Source organism: Brachionichthys hirsutus, chromosome 11 (assembly GCF_040956055.1).
Source record: "Brachionichthys hirsutus isolate HB-005 chromosome 11, CSIRO-AGI_Bhir_v1, whole genome shotgun sequence".
Taxonomy (NCBI): domain Eukaryota; kingdom Metazoa; phylum Chordata; class Actinopteri; order Lophiiformes; family Brachionichthyidae; genus Brachionichthys; species Brachionichthys hirsutus.
This window is the reverse complement of record NC_090907.1, coordinates 2,927,360-2,943,919: the sequence shown is the minus strand read 5'-3', so window position 1 is coordinate 2,943,919 and position 16,560 is coordinate 2,927,360. Positions and strand designations below refer to the sequence as shown.

Below are 16,560 nucleotides of genomic sequence, written 5' to 3'. Positions count from 1 at the left end.
AATTTAAATAATTACGCTTAAACCAGGTTTCTTTTAAACCATTATTGACTCTAAATGTTTCTAAAATATAGCGGCATTCTGTAATTTATTTAATTTGACCCATGCTAGAAACTCAAAATAAGGAATAACGAGGGAGTAACAAACATTTAGCATTTTTAAATTACATTTAATACATTTGCGTGTTAGACAAAATGAATATTGAGCAAACTCTATTCAGTATGAGTCAGCTGTTTTCCAGCTCCGATAAGGTAAAAGAAACTTAAGTTTCAATGTCATTGTGCACGAACCTGCCAGGTTGCATTCATTTCATCCTCTCCATTCCTTCTATTGTGTTTCCTTTTTGTAAGTTGCACCCAGTAATGTCTGAATGTTTTTGGATTCAGCCAGTCTGGCTACGTTTTGGGTTAAAACAAACCTGACTGGGGCAACAGAAGATTGGGAAAGTTGTGGAGAAAAATAGCTGCACTATTTGGATCGGATATGTTATCCTAAAAATATCAGGCCTTTTCCTTTTTCTGGACATATATAAATCCTGAACACAATTGCACCAATGATTTTCCTAATTTCTGTTGGTCTACAAATAAAATGTGTTCTTTTAGGGTCATTTTAAAATAATTATTTTAACAAGAAGCATGCTGTGGAATAATGTGTGTCCTGTACTTGACTAATTTTATAATTTTTTCCCTTTCATGTGAGAGTCACTGACCTGTCAAAGTAGAGACTGGAAAAAATATTTAAAATATCTGCTACTAATGTATTTTCAGCTTGTCCCGTGAGGGTCACCACAGCAAATAAGCCTTCTCCACTTCACCCTGTCCTTTGCATCGTCCGTCCCAACACCAGCCACTCTCATGTCCTCCTTCACTACGTCCATGTATCTCCTCCTGGGTCGTCCTCTAGCCCTGTTCCCTGGCGGTTCCATCCTCAGCATCCTTCTACCGATGTACCTTGTACTTCTCCATTGCTAGCCTCAACGCAAACATTGGGTCTGTGGTACTCTTCCATGGCATAAAGCCATACTGCTGCTCATAAACTTCTGTCCTTAGTCTAGCCTCAACACACAGCACACTTCATCCCCTCTTGGATTGTGTTAAACAACCCCGTGAAAAACTCTACAGCGACCTCTCCTAGGCACTTCCAAATGTTTAAACTAATTATGTACACGTTGATATTCTGTCAAATAGTTACTGGTAAAGTCATCCTTCCTCCCACATCAAACATGAGGAAATACCTGTCCCTGGATCATGTGACTCGTGTCTATAAAAGTAAATGTGAACGAAGTTCGTCGACAAACCAACATGAAGATCCTGTTTCTCACGCTGCTGCTGCTGCTGCTGTGCTGCAGTCAAGGCGAGTGAAAGTTTTATTCAAGAATTGTGAAAGAATTATTATTATTATTATAACTTGATGCTCCTTTGTTAAATCTGTGAACAGACTTTGTTTTCCCAATGGCAGCAGAGGAAAATGTGTCCTGTTGTTGAATTGCAGGAAAATATTGGAGAAAATAAAACTTTAATGTTGGATCTTTTCATCAGTGCGGACACTCAAATGCTATGTCTGTGCGGTCGAAGAAGATAACTGTCTGGAAGTGAAGGAATGCAAGCCTGAGGAGAATTACTGCATGGCTATTGTTAATAGTATGTAGGAGCTGTGCTCTGTCTTTCATAAATATGATAAACATTTTCACCAAAGCCCAAAGAGTGGGCACTAGTTTTCTCATTTCGTGTTATTTTGTTTTTTAGGTGGACAACCCGTTTATCGAAGTTGTGAGGATGCATGTGTCACGATAGGCGATACAACGTGCTGCGATACTGACCTCTGCAACAAATAGCTTTCATGAAAAAATAATTACCTAACATTAATTAATTAATGATACTATTAAATTTTTCTCTGTGGAATCTACAAATGTTGAATTGTTTATCCTCATTCATTATCATCATCCCCAACTTCTTGCGTGCAGCCACAGCCTAATATTTATTTTTTCTTAATTCTGAATGAGCATATCGCTCTGAAGTCATTTTGTGCGTTACAATAACACTTAAAAAATATATATATATTTTTGCAAATACAAAAATGTGTGAAAAGACCAAAAATATTTTCTTTTAAAGTGTTGTGCTATTTGTATATCATCTCATGACATCACAGACTTGTTTAATCTCTTCCTGGTGTAATTTACCGCTGTTTATTTGTCACTGCTGTGATGAAAAGACTTGTGTCAAAGATCATTAAATAAATCAAAAAGAGAGAATAAAACACAAATATAATCCGATTAATTTGTTCCAGTGGTATTTTTTTGGTAAAGAAAAGAAGGCCATGAAGGTTCCCAAACAGCCGACATGCGTGCACTGCTGCATATTTTCTCAGGCGTGACCGGCAACTAAAACGTCATACTTGTGTAACAGGTCTTTGTATTCAAACTGGAATACGCACAGTAAATGTTGCATGCCGTCACAATGACGGTTATCACGCCTGTCATATGGCCACACGTCACATCTGTATCAGATCTAGGACCTCATGTGAAAGCGATTCAAATCAGACTGGAAAAGATTGTTTTCACATAACCTTAAAAAAAGGAAAAAAAAAGCTTTGTGCAACTTTAAGGTAAAAATCAAAATTGGAATCAGGCTGGTTAATGTGAAAGATGACCTGTTTCTTTCTCTATATAATTATTTATATTACTCTTACGAGTTTTCCATGGATGCTTCTAAATTTTTGTTAATTTCAATTCAATTCCGTTAATTATTTCATGAAAGTCAAAAATGAAGGCTTGAAGCGTTCGTGTGCAGCACTTTCTATTTGGCTGACAATCCAGATCTTAATGTATCCCTGAATTTGGTGTAAAGAATCATGGATTTTATAAAACAAAAAAATGCAATGTGTTATGAAGAAGAATGCATAGTACAAATGCTTATTAGGCATCACGGGTAATGAATTTTAGGATGAAATTCTAACTGTTTTTGTTTGAAATGGGCCAGTAGATAAATTGATAAAAAAAAACAAATTAATCAAAAGGTCATTTAAAATAATTTGTTATAAGGCAACAAACACATCACTGAACATTCCTCCGATAGCAAATCACATGGCAGCATGAAAATATAGGTCATAAATATTAATCTTTCCAGCTGCTTCTTCTTTACATTAGAGCAGCTCAGACAGGAGAGGATGACGATTGGTGGATTAATAGATCGCTGCTGCCTTAATGCTCACTGGCTAACACAGACAAACATAGGACTTGCCAAAGTTTTTTTCTAATGACAAAGTGACTTCTAGCAATCATCCCAGGTAAAACAGGAACATTTAATTTTTTTGTTTTGTTGCTTCCAAAAAGCGTCAGTGTTTTCCATCACATGGAGGAAGTAATGTGATTTCTAAAGAAGCTCGCGTGTTGCACAAAACCACATTTAAAGCATGAGGAAAAACACTTGCATGTTGCCTTTAAAGAAAACAGCTGCGGTTGATGCTGCCTGCCTAAATGATGACGTCATGGATGGGTTGTCATAATAAATAGAAATCCAGGCGTTGCCTACTCTTTAACACTATTATTATAATTTGCTGCATGTAATTATTTATATGATTCATGTTTATTTGTTATTATCTGTTAAAGCACTTTGGGAATTTTATTTCTAAAAAAGTGCTATATAAATAAAGCTTATTATTATTATTATTATTATTATTGTTGAATGATGCATGTGATAAAAGTCTCCAACTCCACCCCAACCAAAATAAACACTCCGCTTTTGTCCTAATTTAAGTTTACGTCAAGGCTAGAATCTGATAGATGCAGATGTTTCTTTGGATCTTCCCCAAACCGCCCACATTCTTAAATGAATATACCTGGAGTCCTTTAATATCAATGCATTTTATTTTATGAGAAATGACTATATTCACAATTTTAAATGAAATGGGAAAAAAGAATCAGCACCAGTATTTAATCCCATCTAATTTTCTGTTTGAGTTTCAGGGAAATCCCTTCAGCAGATCTTACTGAAAAGGCAACCAACCAACCGATCAACAAACAAACAAACAAATGAACAAACATGAGATAAAAGAAAACCTTTCCTCTCACAGCACAAGCATTTTTAACCAGCCTGACTCCAAAACCACTGAGTGTAGTTTTTCAAGCTTCTGGACGAAGCTTCTCTTTAAAATAACAGAGTTATAAAAACAAAGACTCATCCTGCTGCAGTGCCGATGATGTGCTTGTTGTTCAGAGTGTGCACTGCTTCAGCTGGGAGCGTAATGGTGGTCCATCTATTCATTCTATTGGATTAGTGGAGGGATTTTACTGTGGCATTAATCTGAGAAGACAGCAGGCGGTCCAGGCCGGGCTCACGCTGAGCCGTTTCGTCTCTGGCTGTCAGTCAGATCACCGTTTCACCTCCACCGGACGCCAACAACAGGACGTCAACATGAACCTTTTCTGCTTCTCTCTGGTAAGAGACACTTTCTGATTTCTGCATATGCGGAACTAGCTGCACCTTAGCCTGGACCCATGACAAAAAAAATAATGAACTTGTTCTACCAGTGATGCTTAAACTAACTCCAGATCAGAGCTCTGCTATGTGTGTAAGTGAAAATCTGGGGTGATTTTACAAGGTTGTTGTCATAAATGTGTCAAAGCTACACACGGTGCTATCAGCTCAATGAGATTCACTTACCTCATGTGCTTTAAATAGGTTTTAAAATGTAAAATTCATGCTTTAAACCAGGATTACATCCTCAAAATCTATCTGTCCGGTACACAAATATCAGCGTTTAGATAAGACGAGCTGTACAAAGATAGAAAGAGCTTATTCCTTCCTAGAAGAAATCCAAGCAAGCCAGAATGCGTTTTAATCCACAATAAATTCAGCTGCGTGGAATTTCAATCCTCCCTTACATCCCTGGTTGACAAGCAAATTCAAAAGAGCTTGAGAGCAGCATAAGCTATGCATTGCTGCACATTTGTCGATGCTAAAAATAATTCATGTGAACCGTCTTGGATATATACCTATATAAAAAAAAGGTTTTCTAATTATTAAACTCCAAATAAAACATGTTTAAACATATTTTTTTTTACATTTGTGGATGCTTAATATGTGCAGAAGTGCTCATCATACTTAATCCCGGGAAGATAAATGAAATCCATTCATAAATTGCAGCCCATATTTAACTGTGACAGCTCTGTCTCTTTCCATCAGGAGGGATCCATGGACAGCCTGTATGAGGCGGTGCAGAGCTCCACCGAGGGGCCACCACCTCCCATCCCCAGCCGCTCCTCCAGCCGCTCCTGCAGCCCAGCGATCCTCCTGGATGACAACGAAACGTGGCAAGGTTCTGGAAGATCTATTTCTATGGTGAGACCAATGCAAATATCATGATTGGTGGAGAGCTTTTGAGGGTTTATGAGGTCACTTCTCAGAGGAATCGAGACTTTTGGACTCCTGCCCACCGAATGGTTCCTAAAATAATAAACTGATTAAGAAATGATGAACACGGCCCATTGACAGCTGCTCCTGAGCACCGAAACCTTTAATCCATTCCTGTCAAATTAAAAGCCACCACTGAGTAGAAAACTCTTAGTATGTGATGTGAAGCATCTGATAGAAAATGTTTTCTTTCAGGAGACGCCTCAGACGCAGGGGACCGTCTATCATAAAAAGAAAAGAAGGTGAGTTTGGATCATTTGATCAGTGGAATTACCGGTAATTGCACCAAATCGCTTTAGTTCTTTCGGCAAACAGGTTCATCTAAAACATATTTACGTGAAGTCTTTTGTCTTGACACTGAGATGTTAATAAACGCTTGAAGATCAGTCTAGAATTTGAGCTTCTTTATATCTATTGTGCAACCTACTTGTGTTTCTCTTATTTGGTGTGCTGTGAAAGTGAGAAAGGCTTTCCCCATCAAGCAATGCCATGGTTCGAAAGGCTCTCAGTTTATTTCCACTGAGGGTTAATGTTATAAATCCGTCCTGCAGCAGCGCCGATGAGGAGCAGGGCCGCACTACTCATCCTTGTCTTGGGCGAGTTGGACTAGACGTAGAGTCATCAGTTATCTCAACTCCTCTACAACCATGGCTTTACCTTGAAAGAAACACAAGCCAAAAGTTTTATTTCTCAGTTCACAGCAAGAGAAATGATCCCAGAAAAGCACGTTGGCTTTTATCCTCACGTTCTGTGATGTATGCGCCTTTTGTGGCCCAAAAGAAACATCAACTCAAACCCTAAAGTACAATGTCATGCTTCTTTTTTTATTTTTTATTTCAGGACACATATATCCAAATCAGCGTCAGATAACAACGTACTCGGTGAGTGCAAATAATCAGAATCAGATTTTTGGTCATGTTAGAGATTGATAAGAAATGCCGCATAGCTTCAAATGCCTGCCTGTCTACCTACACACACGGAGCCACTGGATGTTTGATTAAATCCATTCATTATTTTTATATGCACAAGACTTTGTGTTATATTCAGCAACACTACCGGAAACAGCTTGAAACAAGAGACGCTGGACATCCTCACGAAGACCAAAGTAGAAAATAATGAACCTTTTCCGAAAGCTCCTCAGGAAATATTACCATCCATAACTCAAGTTAAACCCTCCGATAACCCAGGAGGCGGCCGGTCCAATCCCATCATTCAGTCTGATGTGCCCCCACCCTGACGCTTCACCTAAAACCCTCAATGCCTGTGATTCGTCTCCCTTCACGGCAGATAACCCCGGCTGTAATACCGCAGCGTGGCAGCCTGCCAGGAGCCGAGAAGATTTAGTCCACATCGCCAACAATCACAATGAAGGTAAATAGAAAATAAATAGGTTAAGCCCATCTACATGCCAATGTTCATTTGGACTCTCAAAATGCCGTCTAAAGATGGGGGCCGGGCTCGCCAACCAACACACACACACACACACAAGAAATGACGGATATGACGACATCTACTCCGTGATTTACCCCTTGCTTCCTAAATGTGGGTTTTCTTTTGTTCCATTCCAGTGTTTCACCAATATATTCTGATATCTTGTGTCTCTGCAGTGATGAGGAAGACGAAACACAGAGCAGAAAGCAAAGAAGGGAAAGAAAGTCATCATTCTGGCACAAAGAAAAAGGAGAAACCCCCATCAGGCCAGGTGAGACTGAAAGGCCTGTGATCTTGTTATTAAGAAAATGCCATTTTTCAATGTTTTTTTTTTTTTTTTTGCACAGAACGGATGTGTTTTCGTACCTTTTGCTCTGCCCTGCTGATGAGTGGCTGTCAGACACCGTAACACAGGACAGGGGTGCGTCTGCCACAATTAGTGTTGCAGCGACCCCGTGATCACCCCGTTCCCGCACCAGTAGAATTAATATCAGGGCATTTTGTGCCACCTGCTTGTGCCACCCAGAGAGATTCTGGTGTCCTGAATGACACAATCATTTAAGGCGCAAATGCTGATTGGGTTTTAATACAGTGCAGATGGTTCTGCAGAGGGGACTGTGTAATCTCTGGACCACATGGTGTGTTTTTTTTGGAGTGGGGTGGGTTTAGAGAGGATGCCTATGGTTACCCAGTGCCCACTGTGACTATTGCCCATCGTAGCGAGAGGCGGACACAACAGAGTTTGCCAGTGATGTGATGCCGATGATCCAAATGGGATTTGGTAAAGATATTTTTTTAAATGAAGAAACAATCAAAATATAAAAGCCTCACAGCAAGAAGGTCACGGGTTCGAACCCGACTGCGGCCTTTCTCTAAGGAGACCCGCGACTCGGTAACAGACAAAGCAGTTTATAAAATGAATGAATGAATGAATGATGTCATTATCGTGGCGTCCTCCACTTTAACTGATGCCGGTGATATTACAAATGCTTTTTAATTGATTCCAACTATAACATAAAATCATTTGTGATATTTTTTACTATATATCTAAATACTAGTGAAGCTACCAGCGTTATGTTAGCCAAGAAGTCACCTCATACTTTGATTGTAGATATTATCGTTATATCATCGATATCGTTTTTTTGATATCGCCTTGAACACAGCAGATGAAATGAGGTATCTCGTGTTTGAGATTAAAAAATACAGTATATGTGTTGTATCTTTCCAGACTCATGCCAGTCCTGCGGTGACAGAGTCTAAACCTGCCGTTAAAAGAAGCCAAAAATCTGGAAAGAAACCAGCTGGAAAAAGTGGGAAAGAGGGTTCAAAGAAAACTCACACCTGCACAGGTGAGGCGTCGTTCCGCTCACGCAGCATCATTAGAGTCCTGACCTCTCTGTGGAATACGTATGACCTCCTGACCCTGCGTGACTAAACTGCACAGGTGGCATTTATATGAAGCGACTCCAGACTTCTGGTTGAATTCTGAATTCAAAATGTTGACTCCAGGTGTCTGCAGCGTTCCGACAGGCTGCGAATTCATTTGAATATATATATATTTTTTCCTTTGGCAGTTCACGCTCCACAAATCGCTGTGGGCCCATACCTCGGACCTCACTATCTGGATGTACCCTACAGGTCAGACAGGAGACCCTACCAGGGGACGTTTTCCACTTTGCCTACTCAGGAGAACACAATACCAGGTCGATTCGTAGAAACCGCCCTACCCGGCGGAGCCACTCCGACCCACATCCACCACCAGCGCTGGAGCAACCCAGGTGACAGCAGTCCCGCCTGGGGGACCGCCCTGCACACATGCCGCAGGCCGCTCACGGAGTATCGCGTCCGCTCTCATGAATTTGTCACGCCACAAGGAAAAGAGTGGGAAGAAAAACGTCAACCGGGGTCGGCTCAGGACGGCAGTTTGAAACGAGATGGTAAAGCCCAGACATCCCCAAAGGTACCGCGGTCTGTCACCGACCTGGATCTCTCAGAACCAAATGTAAGTGTTTTAAAAAGAAATTATGATGCATAATGCCATTCTTCTACTCACCCTGTGAAAACAGCCTCTAGGTGCTACGCACTAAAGGTTTCTCAGGGCCAGATTAATGGAGGCTTGTTCTCTAGCATGGAACAACAATGATCTGATCACTCTCTGCACTAATACCACACAACAGCGCAGACTGACCTTGAGGGCAGTGCCTTGACATCGCCCAGCATGAGGCCTCTGCTTTGACCCAGCGTGCAGATCATGTGACACGAGACAGTTGTTAAAGCTTAGCATGACTCGGGAGGAAATGATCTACCATGCAAAGGATGATCCAGTGAAGAGATTACAAGATGGATCCCTGGTGTCATTAGTTCTTGAAGATAAAATATCATTCCCATAGATAGGAAGCCTTTTAAGGGTCAGACGAGACATGATGGAGGTTAAGACCCTTCTTTTTTACTCATGTGATGAATCCCTCCCCTAAATGTAACAACAGGTTACTCTTGAGATGAACGACTGCTTCTCCAGGGAGCTAATGAAGTCACCGATTAGAAGGCTTAATCCAAATTGATCGGAGTTTATGCTGGATTGCCAGACGAGGGATTAGGCAACGGTTTTGCTTGCAGAATTCCTTTTCTTTTAAACACTCTGCAGCGTAAACACAGTAGCACATCCCCACGTTGTGACCTCAGAGCAGCGTCTGCTAATGGAAGATCCCGTGGAGACTCAGATTTCAGTTCGGGAGGACGTGTAAAGTCACAGGTTGTAATTCCGTCAGATTTGTAGCCATTATCAAAAAGGAAATCTGCAGACGGCACAGCCCATTTGACGTGGAAGGGGCTCTTTCATTAAATGAAACGTAGATATAGACCGGAAAAGGTTGCAACACGGTGAAATTTGACGATTCACAGCTTCCTCAAACATTTTCACCCACATTAAGAAATATAGATTCATTACTTCAGCATCACCAAAAACAGAGTTCCCCTTTTCAGGGCAAATACTGAAGAATATTGGACCGAAATTTTGCTGTAATTAAAATTTTTGACATATGTTATCTTTCAATTGTATCTTTAAGTTTAAGGAGCTGTAAATGGTCAGTTTTAGTGACATTGCAGCTCGAGCCTGAGCAGATCAACCACAGTAACACAACAGGTTAGTTCATTTCCTCTCCAAAAAGTTGCCACAATTGTAAAAACCTAAATACAGCCATTCCTGGAAGTGTTGTCAGAGTTGTTGACGAGCAGAGGCCACAAAATGCTCACTCAAGCACTTGTATTTTCCCCTTTCGAAGCGACGCCGCTACACAATGCTAATTGCCTCACATCCTGTGTGGTGTAAGGAAGCGGGCCAGTCAGCCCATCAGACACCCGGCCCTGGGTGTGAGTTCACACTCTGCTGTGGGGCAAAAGGCAAGAAAGGACTGAGGACAGAAATTTAAAGTTAATCTGAAGAGAGGGTGAAAAATGTTACAGCGGACGGCCTCCAATCTTTCAGACAAGGTGAAGAGCAGCAAACCGAAGGTAGGTGAAACTCTAAAGGGCAGGGATGATAGGAGGTTCAGCATTCTGAAAGATGAAGAGCATGTAACACCTATTCCAAAATCATTTCGGAAATGACTGACGGTTTTCAAGAAAGAGACAGACAGTTACTATCTTTAAAAAAACAAAACAATTGACGTTAATGTATAACATTGTACAGGTCAGCATTTAAAATGAAGCCATTTTATATTTTTTTAAGGGTGAATACGAGTTGATGTTCAGTGTTTTTCATAATGAGGATGAATTCCAAATATTACAATGACAAAAAAAGGATCACATTATAACGAAAGCCGTTTATTTTGCTGAAAAATGTGTAGACAGTGGAACAAAATGCAAGTCTTAACGCCGCCGCCACATGAAATCAATCCTCAGACAGGCCGTCTAGGAGCATGGGGCCCATATTTAACTAGGATTTCCAGGGATTATTCAGTTATGTAATAATTTAGCTGCTCTGCTGGGGAAATGAGGAAGAGAGATTATAATGACTTTTAGCTTTATGGAAAAATAACAAAAAAAGAGAAATAATTAAAATAGAGCCATTATTGCAGCATAATTTTTTTTTTAGGAGGGAGGCAAGTTACATAATAAAACACATGAAATGTACCACGGATTTTACAAGCCCTCATTTCAAAACTTTCAACACACGTCTGTCCTAAACAGATGCTGTCTGAAGTAGAACTCGTCTCATCAGTGAGACCCTCAACAGGTTTTTAAGGATGTTTGAGTCTTGGGACAGTTGGGACAAAGATTCATGAATAAAATGTAATGTTATATAAGCCCCCCCCCCAACCATAACTTTCAATGCTTTCCACAGCGCTCCACAAGCTTTGGCAGGTTCGAGGGTTTCAGACATCACTCCCAATCCAAACCAGAAGAAAACGAGCCAACTAAGGTCTGTAAATCTTATTGTTTGGATTATATTTTCCTATTTTAATGTCTATTATTATTATTATTTATCTGCTGTCCCGTTGCTGCAGGGTGCTGTAAAAAAAATACTAGGCATTTGTTCTCACTTTACCGAGAAACATGACTTCTAAATGTAAAGTTCTTGAATCGTGCTGAACTTTCTTTTACTCAGCTGACAGAGGAAGGTGAAAGTGTTGACCCGGGAAAATCAGCTGGACTTGGGAAGAAGATGAAGTTCATTTCACTGACCATGCGCAGAAAGATTTGCAAAAAACATGCAAAGTCTTTCTCGGAGGAAGCAGTGAGTCACTTCCACTATCATACACCCACAATGCGACACTCCTTTCCTCCGAGAAGTATTTCCATCTCGGTTTTACTGTAACACAGATAGAGGGCTGAGATAAATCTGGACTTACTTGATCACTTATCTGGAAAGCAGCGCCTTTGATACATTTAATTTGACACTGATGGAGGGCTATAATGTTCTTATTCTATGACAAGACTGTATATCTTTTAATTTTATTTTTATTCCTCCCAGGGTGATGATGTAGATCCAGAAGCAGAAGCAGAGAGCGGACCTCCAACCGAGAAAAACTGTGCAAACTCAAGCAACTCCTTGGAGAGTCTTTACAGCGGGCAGAGCTCCTCCAGTGAGTCTCCGAACACACAGAGGCCGTCTTCAGAAAAACCTTTACGCCGTCACTGTGTAATGAGTTGCGTTCTGTGCGTTCAGGTGGCGTTACCAGTGAATCCAACGGTTCCGGCGGTCAGAGAGACAGTCTGAAGCTGGAGGAGGACGGATCCTATCAGGGACAGTTCTGTGGCAGAGCTCGTGTCCACACGGACTTCGTTCCCAGCCCATACGACACAGATTCCCTCAAACTCAAGGTGTGATTTTGACTCTGTTAGCGCAGCTGCAAGTTTTAAAAGGCTGTCCTCTCCGAAAACACATGAGCCTCTCCATCTTTAAAAATTCTCTCTTTAGGTCGGTGACATCATCAGCATCATCGGCAAGCCGCCGATGGGCATCTGGACAGGAATGCTGAACAACAAAGTGGGCAACTTCAAGTTCATCTACGTGGACATTTTGGTGGAGAAAGAAGAGGAAGAAGAAGAAGAAAAAGAAGTTCCCAAGATCAGACAACAGAAGCTGTGCAAAAGACCCCGGCCCAAGACCTTGCTGGAGTTGCTGGAGCGCCTGCATCTCGAGGTGAGATTGATTGTCGAAGTTGTCAGTTCCGATTATAGAAAAACTCTTACAGGAGTTAAAAAACAAATTGTGGAGCGTCGCATGAAAAACGGCTGCAGCTTCCTCCTCAACAACGGAAACAAACATTAAACGCTTCTAACAGTGCAAAACAAGTCTGGGTCTTTCTTTCCGCTTCACTCTCATCTATGTTGGTAAAACACCTTTTTTCCTTCACTTTTTCTCTCATCAAAAAGACGTTTCAGAACGTATGTGTGTATCGATTGCAGGAATACGCCTCCGCCTTGCTGCTCAACGGCTACCAGACGGTGGAGGACCTGTTGCACCTGCAGGAGAAGCACCTGATAGAGCTGAACGTTAAAGACGCCGAGCACAGGAGCAGGCTCCTCGCCGCTGCCGAATGCCGCTACACGGAAGGTTAGCAGCCCGCCAGCCCGTGAAGACGTTGCACATCGACCCAGTGGGAGGCTGGGCTCTCCCACGGTCTGCTCTGCTTCTGGTTGTTACTCAAATAAGGCATTTTTATCATCTACTCTACACCAATCTACTCTGACCCTTCCCCTTCTTCACACAAATGTCCTCATTTCACAAGATCGTAAAAAAAAAAAAATCCCATCTTACATTATTAGCAATTAAGCAACATCAGGAGACTGAAACTCAACCAGCAGCAAAATGGAATTCAGCTCTAATTTATCTCATTAGTTTGTTTCTGCTGCAACCTGTCAAGGTGCTCTTTTTAATTACTGCCCAAACTAATAATATATATATATAAATGTACACAGAATATTGCCACCCAAAGCCTTTAAACTAGTCCAGTAGTGTCACGGCGGCCTTGAAAATCTTTGCCTCTTTAGAGACGGCAAAGTTTCATCCATCCGTTCATTTTCTCCTGCTTTTTCCTCCTTGCGGGTCACGGGAGTTCCTGTCCCAGCTTACTATGGGCAAGAGGCGGGGTACACCCCGGGCGCGACACCGGCCAGTACAGTGCAAAAGGAAGGTCCACACTTCTAAGATGAACAGAAATAGATGTATTTATGTGTATTTTAATCACTCTGTCTTGGTTGAAAATTATTGGATTAAGTTCTGCAGGAGACTAAAAGGTCGTTTGTTGCTTTCAAATGCAAAATAGCTGTTTGAAGCGGAGACATTTGTGCCACACAGAATAGAAACACATCCTGTGCCAGGCTGTGAGAAGCTTATCAGTGAGTTCCTGTTTACTCAGTTTGAAAGTGCTTAATGAGGCAGAAGGCGTTTGTGTAATCTCATGTCTTGAAACGGAAGGCTGATTACTGCAGGTCCTTGCAGGTACTTTTCAGAATGAAAAGGATCTGAAATCCACTACAAGACAGATTTCTGCAGTTGTTTCATGTTTTATTTATAGTGGCATACAGAGGAAAATAAATGTCATATGAATCTTTAGTTTGGGTGGCAGCAGCTGCTGAACAACCCTGCCAAGCCTGCTGCCTCATGAGAGATGGCAGTGGCTTAATCAAGCAGAACCCCATTATGCCATACTATTAGAGCTTAATTTCAAATATAGTTTAATGTCCAAATGACTGATTAATGTGTTTTAATATGTCTAACATAACCTGCAAACAGACAATTGAGTGAATTCCATTTTGATTTGTTCCAGACGATGATGTCAGGGAGGCAAAGGAGCACGAATCCTCCCGCAGCGCACAGGAAGAAGACAGCGACTGTCCCAGAGACTCGGGCTGCTTCATCCCATCTGAATGTTCAGACAGCAAGGACGACGCAGAGCCGCTCACAGACGCCGTCCATTCTTAATGCGGCCACTTTGATGGATATATCAAAATATTTTCACGCAAAAAAAACCTTATTCCAACAAGGTAGCCACAAACTTGCATAATGTGATCGCTCTGTAGGACGAACAAATGATTCATATTCCTCTTATTCATTTCATTGATTAAATGCTACTTATATTTATTGTATTCTATATAATTCATTGTTTTCCATAAGAAGCATTTATTTATCGCACCTGTATCGTTTAAACCTTTCTCATCAATTCCAAGATTACTCAAGCAGTTCAACATCTTTCTTAAGTAATCGTTTTTTTCTTGTGAACTATTGGTGATATTTGTGAAAGGATGTTTTCCCAAGAAGTCTGAACAATGTATAGTCAAACCTTGCTTATGAAGTATACTGTGAACATGTATGCGTTTTTTTCTGAATGCGTGTGACGATATGAGAATGGGTGCTTAGAGCATGTGCAATCATATGAAAAACATAATTTACAATGTTTAAAAAAAAAATAAAGATAAAGAAATATAATAGAATGTTATGTTTTCTCTTTTGTCAGAACAATTACTTTCACATTCTAATACAGCATCTAATACAAATGTTTGATAGCAAAATAGCCATTAATACAAATTCAGTTATCTTCTTCGGGACTTTGCTTTCTGTAACTTCTCAAAGAAGGGAGCCCGATGCTCACTCGTCGAATGTAATTTCGTTGTCGTACCGTACTGTGCTGGCAATGACAAAGTCTATCCCATACCATCTTCATTTAACCGCAAATAATTTTAATTTGGTAATTCCAATCTAAATGTTTGACTAAAAGTTGTAATCAACTTTTTTGGACCCTACTAACTTTAACCCCAACACTTTTTAGGCCCGAGCGCCTATCCTAGGCGTAAGGGGCTATTGCTTTTGCAACGCAGAAGACGACAAGTTGACGAGCCAACCCTCAGCATCCAACTTTGCCATGCTGTTGAGGATGACCAACACACCCACACACTGACACTCAACAGCACACACACACACCCCGACACTAAACAACACACGCGCACACACACAGACGCGTAGCCCTCGTCGAGACCATTCCGAAAATGTATTTTGTGTTCCATTGTTTGTTGTCTAGCTCAGTGATTTTCAACCTTATTTGAGCTGCAGCACACTTTTTACATTTACAAAATCCTGGGGAAAACCACTAACCAAAATGACACTCTTACACAGTACATATAATATATAGTTAATAATATTGTTTATTAATGCATTTATACTCAGTGTGAAACACAAAATGGATATCCTGGCAGAGTTCCCCAAAAATACCTTGAGATGTTCCCACTCAGCGAGAATGGTGAACGCTGAGTGGGAACATCTCAATGTATTATTTTTCTGTTTTTCTGAAATAAAGAGATCCATTTATTTATTAGAAATATTTTTTTCCAGTTTTTCTGAAATAATTCTGTAGGCCTATTTATGCCGCACGACAGCCACCGGGCTGGTGGCGTCTGTGACATGATGATACAGAGAGTGGTGTTCCATTTCATAAAGGGACAGATGCGCCTTACAGTAGGGTGCGCCCTGTTGTTCTCTGGGTGTTGCAGCACCCCGAGAGCACAGGGCGCACCGGACTGTTGTTCTCTGGGTGTTGCAGCACCCCGAGAGCACAGGGCGCACCGGACTGTTGTTCTCTGGGTGTTGCAGCACCCAGAAGAATAACAGCGGCACGGGGCACAACAGGCCGGCCCGGAGCCCCATCGGTCTCTTTGATCACTCTGCAGAAGTACAGTTTCAATCTCTGCTCATGGGGTAGACATGCTGCACATTGGTGCGTGGCGTGTATGCTAGTCTGAGCTCCTTCCGTTTTACTCCGCTGGTGATTTTGGGAAATATAAACGGTTCCTGTCTTGTATTCAGGCTAGTGTGCACATTTCTCTCTTTCATCACTTTACACTTTGCAAGCGTCGGCTTTGTATTCGCCACCAGAGAATTGTTCCTGGGCTGCCCAATAGGAGGGAGACATACAGTCACATTGGTGTGATCAAAAGTGCCATGTTCATTCAACCCGTCCTGCTTTTCCTTGCGCTTCAGCAGGTACTGAGGGACTTCCCCAAAACCCTTTATCTTAGGGTCTATAGCCTTATTTGCAAGTGTTGGCTTTGCTGTTACCAGCACCTGTTCTTCGGCTGCCTTCAAAAAGTTTTTCTTTTTGTGAATTATCAGAGGTGTGATCTCTGTATGCTTGGGAACAGGTGGTTTCCTGATGGCAAGAGGGTCAAACACTCTTGAATACGATGCCACCTCAGGCAACTTGAACTCCTTTGAGTGTTTCTT

General features: G+C 41.4%; 1 protein-coding gene and 1 long non-coding RNA gene across 2 annotated transcripts; both read left to right on the top strand.

Moving 5' to 3' along the window:
• Positions 1–1,297: 1,297 nt before the first annotated feature.
• LOC137901736 (uncharacterized) lies at positions 1,298–2,263 on the top strand. Its single transcript, XR_011105709.1, has 3 exons — positions 1,298–1,350; positions 1,536–1,637; positions 1,743–2,263. It is a non-coding gene; the product is annotated as an uncharacterized lncRNA (long non-coding RNA).
• Positions 2,264–4,409: 2,146 nt separating this feature from the next.
• Positions 4,410–14,746, top strand: samsn1a (SAM domain, SH3 domain and nuclear localisation signals 1a). The gene is made up of 15 exons (XM_068745711.1): positions 4,410–4,433; positions 5,181–5,336; positions 5,604–5,650; positions 6,249–6,289; positions 6,696–6,779; positions 7,016–7,110; positions 8,527–8,799; positions 10,293–10,349; positions 11,182–11,259; positions 11,446–11,574; positions 11,812–11,923; positions 12,001–12,161; positions 12,259–12,483; positions 12,750–12,897; positions 14,114–14,746. Exons 1-15 carry the CDS (start codon positions 4,410–4,412, stop codon positions 14,266–14,268), a joined length of 1,785 nt encoding a protein of 594 aa, XP_068601812.1. The 3' UTR covers positions 14,269–14,746.
• Positions 14,747–16,560: the final 1,814 nt, after the last annotated feature.

What these genes read in the sequence shown, in the direction of transcription:
- samsn1a (XM_068745711.1), top strand. Translation starts at nt 4,410, where the DNA reads ATGAACCTTTTCTGCTTCTCTCTG. An exon ending in CGCCAACAATCACAATGAAG is followed by an intron (nt 6,780 to 7,015) that starts GTAAATAGAAAA and finishes GTGTCTCTGCAG; the next exon opens with TGATGAGGAAGACGAAACAC. An exon ending in CGAATGCCGCTACACGGAAG is followed by an intron (nt 12,898 to 14,113) that starts GTTAGCAGCCCG and finishes GATTTGTTCCAG; the next exon opens with ACGATGATGTCAGGGAGGCA.